Here is a 10,237-nt window from a genome sequence, read left to right as displayed (position 1 = left end):
CTTGGTGGGCCCCTGTGAGTGCATTTCCCTGGTGGGCCCTTCGTGCCCCAGTCCGACACTGGTCATAACTGATGACTCCTAAAGGAGGCCACACACGCACCGATGCGGGCGGTGCGATGCTGTACGATGGGGTGCGCGCTCCCGCGGCACCTCATCGTACAGTAAAAAAAGTATGTGCTGCACATACTTTTTGTACTAGCTTTTTCTAGCACAGCATCCGGGATCGGTGCGCGTGTGGGCTGCATAACAGTGACACTCTCTCCGCATTCTCCCTCTGCGTGGTGCCTCCACCTGTGGTTTCCTTGTAGATAGAGATTGAGTTGAGATGTGACAGTTGGTGATACACAGTGTAACTGCTGGGTAATCTGGAAAACCTGAACTGTGTGGGGTCCTGAGGACCGAGTTTGAGAACCAGCGCATTAGACAATGCTCAGAGGCGTAGATTTGGGAAACACAAAGGCATATAGGAAACAACCTTTTGTCAGCACTGACGTCATTTACTGATTCATACACCAACATGTGCACCAGCATGTGCAGTAACATGTGCACCAGCATGTGCAGTAACATGTGCAGTAACATGTGCAGTAACATGTGCACCAACATGTGCAGTAACTGAATAGTTCTTACAGGAATCTTACACAAGATGAAGCTAGAATAATAAGCATATATAAGCAATTACAGCTTTTACTGCAGTATATAACAGTACACTATATTGTACATGAAGTAATATTATAGCAATAGATTATACTGTAGATACTTTTAGGAAACCCTCGTCCTCTATATTCTAAGCACCATCTAATATTACTAAGTGACAGCCGTAACAATGGATCAGCGGACAATGGCGCTGTTGGTGCACATATATAGGACAGGAAGTGAGCGGCGTATAACCGCGGGCCGGGCTAAACTCCCTGACGATTCCGGACGCTGCGCCAATTGTATCCGTTATTTATATGTCCAATGACACACCTTAATAACATTAGAATCTGGGGTCAGGCAGAGCCAGAGCAGATACTGTACAGCATCCTTACTGCACGGACCAATCACTGACCAGTCTGTGCCGATACCACATCACATGACCTGACGCAGGTTCCCTAACAATACAGGAGAACTGTATATAAGGAGGGGACTTTCCGCAGTAGGATAAGGGGCCATATAACTTGTATGTTCTCCCCATGTTTCATCCTTTTCAACATATCAGCAGGTTAATGTGTGTGTGGTACAGAATTTGGGATCTGGATAATAATAATAGGTCGACATAAGCAAAAGATTGACATGACATCAAATATCTTAAAATTCATGTTGACCTTTTAATCTGTTAACCTTTTGTTAATGTCAAACCTTTTTGACTGTCGGCCTAGGCACTGTCTGTCCTTTGACCCCCACTCGGGGAGTTTACACTGTAAGTGTCACTGGAGCAGTGACTGATGGGAATAAGTTATAATTCTCTCCATAGAGCTGTGTAATACGTTTCTGCTGCAATAATAAAGGTTACAGGAAGACAATCATCTTATACTAAGGAATAAACCATCTTGAACTACAACTCCCAGCAGGATGAGCCTTACAGAGACAACTATCAGCTCATCCCCGGCGTACATCACAGCCAATAGCGCTGACTGCAGTAACTGAGACGCAAGAATAGCTGAAATACAAGACGCTATGTGTGCATATTGGCGTTACACTCCGAATCAGGCCCAGTGATCAGAGAGGAAGAAATCCCTAAACATGTTTATAATGAAACCAACAAATCCAGACTGGACATTAGGGATAACCATCGATGGTTACTCACCATCATTGGTCTCACGCAATCTCTAAGGATTATTTCTTCTTATTCCCCCCACATATAGTTATACACCCATCCTCTACACAGAATGCAGCATGGAGGGGCTCAGTGAAGGTGGCAGTGTAGGTGTGTAAGTGTCTGATCCGGTCACACAGAGAATAAAAAGACATCTGTCCTGCCTCATAATCCAGGTATATCCTCACTTTGTCACAGGGGATAGTGTCAGGTAACTGGATCTCTGTCCTGTCATGCATCACTGAGTAATGATTACACCACCTACGCAGACACCAGGACTTGTTATTATATCCAATGGCTGACTGGTCTCCTCTCCTGGCTATACTGGGATAACACATCCCCACCTTCCAGTACTCTGACTTACTGACATCCACCTCCCAGTAATGTCCCTCTGAGGAGAATCTCCTGGTGCCCAAAATCTGTTTATAATTTTGAAATCTCTGTGGTGTTACTGGGAGATTCTGTTTTACATCTGACTTGGATGCAGATTTCTTGTCATCGGATATCTGTATTTCATTACCAGCTGTGCTTATATCCAGTAATAGGTCTGTAGCTTCCTGCACATAGAGCCCTGTATTTATCCCTGTTATTATATCAGATAATATGTGTAATTTCCCCAATATGAGGCCCATGTCCAGATCTCCTACACCATGGATTTGTTTATAATGTCTCTTTCTGTCTTTAACATCAAACAAGTCCCCTGTGTCTGGTTCCTGTAATACAGTCACTGGGTCAGACATGTTACACAGCTCCTCAATGTGACGCATCTTCCCGGACAGCTCGTCCTTCTTTATTTCCAGCTGCTGGATCAGATCAGAGACTGTGAGTGAAACGCGCTGTTCCTGCCTGGAGATCTCACTCAGGACTCTCTTCTCCAGGTCTTCCAGTTGGCTCTTGATGTCTCTAAACAGGGCAGTGACTGTCTCTGTTACACTCGCTGTTTTTCCCTGATATTCTCTCCTGCGATCCTGCAGATTACGGACTCTGTTCTCAGTCTCCGCTCCCTTTGTGGTCAGTTTCTCCAGAATATTTTCTAGTTTTTCCTTCTTCTTCTCATATGCCTCATCCAGAGACTCCACCAGGTGTCCCCGGTGTTCTCCATCCGTTCTGCAGCATTCACAGATACAGGCGGCATCCTTAGTGCAGTAATACTCCAGGACCTTCTTATGGACGGAGCATTTCCTGTTCCCCAGGGCAGTGGTGGGGTCACATAAGACGTGTTTTGCTGACTTGCTGTGTACTATCAGGTGTTTATCACACAGAGAAGCCTCACACAGCAGACAGGACTTAGCAGCAGGTACAGGAGAGTCCACACAGTAAGTGCAGAAGATCTCTGTCTCCTCCTGATCTGGCTGAGTAGACCGGAATCTCCCCACTATGTTACACAGCGTTATGTTCTGTATCAGTGCAGGACGCTCCTGACACTCTGCTCTGCACTCAGGACAGCTATAAACTCCAGCCCCCTCCTGTGTATCCAGCACACGATCAATACAGACCCGGCAGAAGTTGTGGCCACATCTCAGGGTTACAGGATCTGTATAAATGCTCAGGCAGATGGAACAGTCCAGCTCCGTTCTCAGATCAGCAGATGCCATCGCTGCAGCAGGAGACGGAAATGAAAGTAAATCTATGACTTAGAAACCAGAGGGTGTGTTCCACATTCTGCACACAGGGGGGGAAGGGGAAGCTGTCACTCAGACACCAGTGGGTGTGTTCCACATTCTGCACACAGGGGGAAGGGGAGGGGGGACTGTGGTTATAGCTACTTGGGACTGTGGTTATAGCTACAGGCTCAGTTACACCGAGAGACACAGATAATACATAAAGGGACAGAGAATATACGTATTTTGGAAATAGGAAAGATTTGTTAATAATAGTTTTATGAAAAATACATAGAGATAGTTTGTTGCAATTGTAATAAGAATATTGGAACACATAAACTAACATTATTTGCTGGTCCGATAGTCAGCCGGCTGGAGTTGGTTATGATATCAGAGACATAGGGCCTTTTTCTGGTTGGTGCGGCCGGGCCGTACGCGTACGTTCCAGGGTTTTTCATGATCTGCGCATGCGTACAATCGCCAATGCGCAGGCGCGAACACTCCACAACGCTTACGGACGGGTCTCTACGTGCGAAAAAACCTGTACGCGAGAGTACGGGCATTGGGGGCGGCATAGGGGCGTGTTGAGGGGAGCGGCCGAAATAATGAGGGAAAATGGGCGTAAATATGGGCGCACACGGGGGTGTGCACCAAAAATGAACGGTGCTACTACCGCACGATCGCCTAAAGCACCGTTCATTTCGGACACAAAACAGGCGGCCGCTAACCGCCACCTCAAACCACCCCTACAGATACCGCATGCCAGCGTGCGCCTGGGTTTGCTAATTTACACTGATTACTACTCAAACACATACACCTGAATGTAATAAGCAATGCTGCAGTCTATTAAGTCCAAACCATGATTTCACTACCTGCAAGCCACACACAGCACTCAAACACATTGGAAGCTTATCTCTTATATATTTAGCCAGATCTGTCACTCAACCCCTGTGGAGAACGTTCCTGTGTAGAACAGTTTCACTTTCATGTGTCTGACGTTCCACCCCCTTGACATCACCTCCCCCCGCCCAGCCAGGGCTACAGTACACGCCCACCATCCACCATTACTCCACAGCCACCATCCACCATTACTCCTGCACATCCCTACCCTCTGCCAGGACCCCCGCGACCCCCCTCCCGCGATCGCGGGACCCCCGCGACCCCCCCTCCCGCGATTTGCGGACCCCCGTGACCCCCCTCCGCGATGTTCGGGAACCCCGTGCCCCCATTCGCAGGACCCCGCAACCCCCTCCCGCGATTCGCGGGACCCCCGCTTTCCACCCTCCCGCAAGTCGCGGGACCCCCGCGACCCCCCCCCCGTGATTCGCGGGACCCCCGCGACCACCCCGGTATCCGGACTATTGTTAGACAGCACTTACATCGACAGCCATTACATCGACACCATTAGTTCGACACCTCAATAGGTCGACATGGTTTTAGGTCGACATACCATTAGGTCGACATGTCATTATGTCAACAGCTCATTAGGTCGACAGCTCATTAGGTCGACATTTTTTAGGGTCGACACTGCCATTAGGTCGACAGTGTCTATGTCGACAGTCAAAAGGTCGACATGGGTTTTTTCACTGTTTATTGAGCCGACATGTACCGTAAGGCGGTATTTCATGCCCTACTATCCACTAGGGCGTGGTGGGAGAATAAAATAGTGTGCCGAGCGCAGCGAGTGGCTGCGGTACACGTCAAACTGTGTCCATGTCGACTGTGTCGACATTTCGGCCAAAAAACAGTGAAAAAAACCATGTCGACCTTTTGACTGTCGACATAGACTCTGTCGACCTAATGGCAGTGTCGACCTAAAAACATGTCGACCTAATGAACTGTCGACCTAATGAGCTGTCGACCTAATGAGCTATCGACATAATGACATGTCGACCTAATGGTATGTCGACCTAAAACCATGTCGACCTATTGAGCTGTCGAACTAATGGTGTCGATGTAATGGCTGTCGATGTAAGTGCTGTCTAATATCCGTCCCAGACCCTCGACCACCCCTCCCGCGATTCGCTGGACCTCCGCGACCACCCCCTCCCACGAAACGCGGGACCCCCGCGACCCTCCCGCAAATCGCGGGACCCCAGCGACCCCTCCCTCCCGCGAGCCCCTCCCGCGATTCGCAGGACCCCTGCATCCTCCCCTCCCGCGATTCGCGGGACCCCTGCGACCCCCCCTCCCGGCATTAAAGGGCCCCCCGCGACCCCCCCTCCCGCGATTCACGGCACCCCCCCTACTATGATTTGCGACCCCCCTCCCGCAATTCGCGCCGCCCCCTCCGCGAATCACGGAACCCCCCGTATCGCCCCCCTCCCGCGATTTGCAGGCCCCCTCGGCACTTCTCGCGATTTGCGACCGCCCCCTAATTCACACATTCGGGGACCCCACCTCCCGCGATTCATGCCCCCCTCACGCAATTCACGGCACCCCCCACACCCCCCTTCCTGCGATTCGCAACCCCCTCACGACCCCCCCTCCCGCAATTCACGAAACCCCCCGTAGCGCCCCCCTCCCGCGATTTGCGGGCCCCCTCGGCACCTCTCGCGATTTGCGACCGCCCCATAATTCACACATTCGGGACCCCCCCCTCCCGCGATTCATGCCCCCCTCACGCAATTCACGGCACCCCCATACCCCCCTTCTGCGATTCGGAACCCCCCACGACCCCCCCTCCCGCGATTCATGCCCCCTCCCGCAATTCACGGACCCCGCACCACCCCCCTGCGCCCACCCTCCCTTGATCACGCCCCCCTCATGCAATTCACGGCAACCCCCACACCCCCCCCCTCCTAAGATTCGCATCCCCCCCACGACCCCCGCCTCCTGCGATTCATGACCCCCGCACCACCCCCCCTTGACTCACGGCACCCCACACGCCCCTCCCGCAATTCACGGACCTCCGCAACCCCCCCTCCCCGCAATTTGCGGACCCCCTTCCCACGATTCAAGCCCCCCCGCGCCCCCGCCCACGATTTGCGGACCCCCGCCCCCTCCCGCTAACCGCGGATCCCCACACACCACCCCCCCTCCCGCAATTTGCAGACCCCCCAGAACCCCCTTCCGGCAATTCCATCCCCCAGCGGACCACCGCGGCCCCCGCTCCCGCATTTCATGTACCCCCGTGACAATGGGGGATCCTGTACCACCACAAGCAGGTACCGCCCCTAGGTGAGAAATCCGGCCCTGGCTGCCGCACTGCAGGTTTTCCCACTGCCCTCTGCACCAGCGCCACAACTTTTATCAATGTCTTGCCCACATACCACTATTATACAGCCTCCTGCTCTCATGCACGCTCACTCCCTCCCAGTGGGAGGAGACGCTCACCCACTGCCGGGAGCTGCATACTGTCCCCCACCCTCCTCCAGTTCTAGGGATGCCCATCGACCATTAATGATTTTCAAATAATCAATGGTTATGGCCGATGTTGAATACTTTTGCCATCAATGTGGGAGGACACTGCCCTGCCTCCTGTTCTCCTGCCCCGTAACTTCCGCCAGTGGAGACCCGCTCACCCTGTGTTGCCCACATTCCCCTATCATGCTTTACCGCCCAGCCTCCTGCTCTCATGCACCCTAACTCCCACCCAGTCGGAGGAGACACTGACTCCTGTATTTCTGTGCTGCCACGCTGGACCCTCACCCACTGGCAGAAGCTGCACAGTGTCCACCACCCTCTTTAGTCCCCGTATGCCCACACACCCCTATCACTACCCAGCTTCCTGCTCTCCTGAACCGTAACTTCCACCACTGGGTAATCGCTGACGCTGTGTTGCCCACATACCCCTATCATGCCTCATATCCCAGCCTCCTGCTCTCATGCACCCTAACTCCCACCCAGTAGGAGGAGACACTGACTCAGGGCCACCGTCCGGTACTCCTGTGCTGCCACGCTGGACCCTCACCCACTGCCAGAAGCTGCAATACAGGGCAACTTTCATACAATTCTAACCATATTTCTCACAATACAAATGTTCACAAATTAAGGGGCGTAGCCCTTACGCCGGTGTGAAGAGCGCCCGTAGGGCGCGATGAATCACCTAGTCTTTCTATACTTCTCTACATTTAAAGGTTTGTTTAATTTAAGGTAAGAATCTTTTTAAGACCTGCTTATATATGCTAAGGTAGGTATTTGTTAAACAGTTATACACATTCACTACGTGCTTTCATAGACTTTACACAGTAGCACACTCAATCTACACAAGTCGACATGTGTCAACGTGTTCACTCTAATACAAACATAGGTTTTGTATTTATGATACAATAACATAAACCACATCTAACACCTACAAAGGATGTTTCAGCAATGTTTTAAGCCCATGCCCACTATTTTGCACATTAATTAATTCAATCAATTAATTAATTTTCATAATTATAGTTGAAAGGCAAGATTTGCAGGTCCATATATGTGAAGGGTATGCCAGCGTGCACGGACGTACGCTCACTCTCACGAGCGGTGACATAAGCTGAGTTTTCTATTGAAAACAATAGGGACCCGTCCGTGCAAGCTGGCGTACGCTCAGATAGCCGCAAGAAGTCGGTGGGAAGACGGACGAGAGACGTCCGTAAACGGTGGCGTACGCTCTGTTGTACGCCAGTTGTCGGAGTGTAAGGGCTGGTCCGTCCGTGTACGTGGCGTACGCTCAATTGTACGCCACTCCCCTTCGACGTTGTTTCTGGCCGTACGTATGCGGCTGAGTTGTGGGGTGGACTTAACCCCAACGGCCGCGTACGGAGAGCGTACGCTAATAGTGAACGTACGCACGTTTGGCCGCTCCGATCAGAATAACCTCCATAGTTGCCTAACCTCCTGCATTCTGCAGGAGACTCCCTGACATAGCAGAAATCTCCCTCTCTCCCTCATTAGTCTAGCAATCTGCCTCATGTCACCTAGCTCACAATACATTGTTACATCATAGTTACCTCCCCTCCTGCATTCTGCAGGAGACTCCCCAATATAGCAGCATTTCCCTCTCTCCCTTATTAGTCTAGCAATCTCCCTCATGTCACCTAGCCCACATTACACTGTTACATCATAGTTACCTCCCCTCCTGCTTCTGCGGGAGACTCCCTGACATAGAAGCAATCTCTCTTTCCCTCATTAGTCTAGCAATCTCCCTCATGTCAACTTGCCCACATTACACTGTTACATCATAGTTACCTCCCCTGCTGCATTCTGCAGGAGACTCCCTGACATAGCAGCAATCTCCCTCCCTCATTAGTCTAGCAATCTCCCTCATGTCACCTAGCCCACATTACACTGTTACATCATAGTTACCTCCCATCCTGCATTCTGCAGTAGACTCCCTGACATAGCAGCATTCTCCCTTTCTCCCTCATTAGTCTAGCAATCTCCCTCATGTCACCTAGCCCACATTACACTGTTACATCATAGTTACCTCCCCTCCTGCATTCTGCAGGAGACTCCCTGACATAGCAGCATTCTCCCTTTCTCCCTTATTAGTCTAGCAATATCCCTCATGTCACCTAGCCCACATTACACTGTTACATCATAGTTACCTCCCATCCTGCATTCTGCAGGAGACTCCCTGACATAGCAGCATTCTCCCTTTCTCCCTTATTAGTCTAGCAATATCCCTCATGTCACCTAGCCCACATTACACCGTTACATCATAGTTACCTCCCCATCTGCATTCTGCAGGAGACTCCCTGACATAGCAGCAATCTCCCTCTCTCCCTCATTAGTCTAGCATTCTCCCTCATGTCACCTAGCCCACATTACACTGTTACATCATAGTTACCTCCCATCCTGCATTCTGCAGGAGACTCCCTGACATAGCAGCATTCTCCCTTTCTCCCTCATTAGTCTAGCACCAGGAGAAGCAAAAACAAAACTTTAAGAGCTATGTGTGCAAATGCTAGGAGCTTAAGAAAAAAAATCCCAGAACTAATTGCAATAATGACAAGGGATGAACTGGATATTGTGGCTATTACAGAGACATGGTGCAATGAAAATCATGACTGGGACATAGCTATACCAGGATATACTTTATTTAGGAAGGACAGAATGGGAAGAATCCGAGGAGGGGGTTGCAATATATGTGAATAAAATCATAAAGACTACCTTAATACAAAGTATTGAAGAAAAACTGAGGCCCTTTGGGTGACCACAGAAACAGGGGAGAAGGCGATTCTTCGTATAGGGGTGATCTACAGACCACCAGGTCATCAAGAGGAACTTGACAAGAGCCTATTGCAGGACATCAATAAAATGGCATTAAAAGGAGAGGTGATAATCATGGGAGACTTTAAGCTACCTGATGTAAACTGGAGCTGCCTGTTATTATTATTATTATTATTATTATTATTATTATAATTTTATTTATAAGTGTTTCGCAGCGCCGTACAAAGGAACAATACAGGGAGACAAAACTTGGCATAACATTGAATAAATAACAAAAATACAGTACAAATACAGAGCGCCACAGTTCAATACACATTACAGCTTAAATGTAAGTAGTGAGGACCCAATCAACATACAACTAGAGGCTTGAGGCCAATGATGGAGAGGAGTATGCAGACGAAGATGGTCACTGAGTGTTGGAGTAAAGGAGAGCTGTGAGTGAAATGTGAAGAGAAGTGGGCTTTGACAACAGGAGGGAATAGGGCCCTACTCGGAGGAGCTTACAATCTAGTAGGAAGGGGAGACAGACAGATTACAAGAGGTGCAAGCGAGGGGGTGGTGGTTAGATAGCCGGATGTAAACAGGCAAGGGGTCGGAGAACCAGCTGGTTTATGCAGTGGAAGGGTACGCTTTGATGAATAGGTGAGTTTTCAGAGCCCGTTTGAAGCTTTGCAAGGTCGGGGAGAGA

At 50.2% G+C, this 10,237-nt stretch overlaps 1 protein-coding gene across 1 annotated transcript; it reads right to left on the bottom strand.

The window, feature by feature from the left end:
- Positions 1–488: 488 nt before the first annotated feature.
- On the bottom strand, positions 489–3,405 carry LOC146073642 (E3 ubiquitin/ISG15 ligase TRIM25-like). The gene has a single exon (XM_083180989.1). The coding sequence runs from the start codon at positions 3,388–3,390 to the stop codon at positions 1,816–1,818; it is 1,575 nt and encodes a 524-aa protein (XP_083037115.1). The 5' UTR covers positions 3,391–3,405; the 3' UTR covers positions 489–1,815.
- Between the last annotated feature and the right edge of the window lie 6,832 nt (positions 3,406–10,237).

The sequence above is a fragment of the Crinia signifera genome, chromosome 4 (genome assembly GCF_055691185.1).
Source record: "Crinia signifera chromosome 4, ASM5569118v1, whole genome shotgun sequence".
Lineage (NCBI taxonomy): Eukaryota > Metazoa > Chordata > Amphibia > Anura > Myobatrachidae > Crinia > Crinia signifera.
The sequence above is the reverse complement of the archived record's forward strand: the minus strand, read 5'-3'. Positions and strand labels throughout refer to the sequence as shown.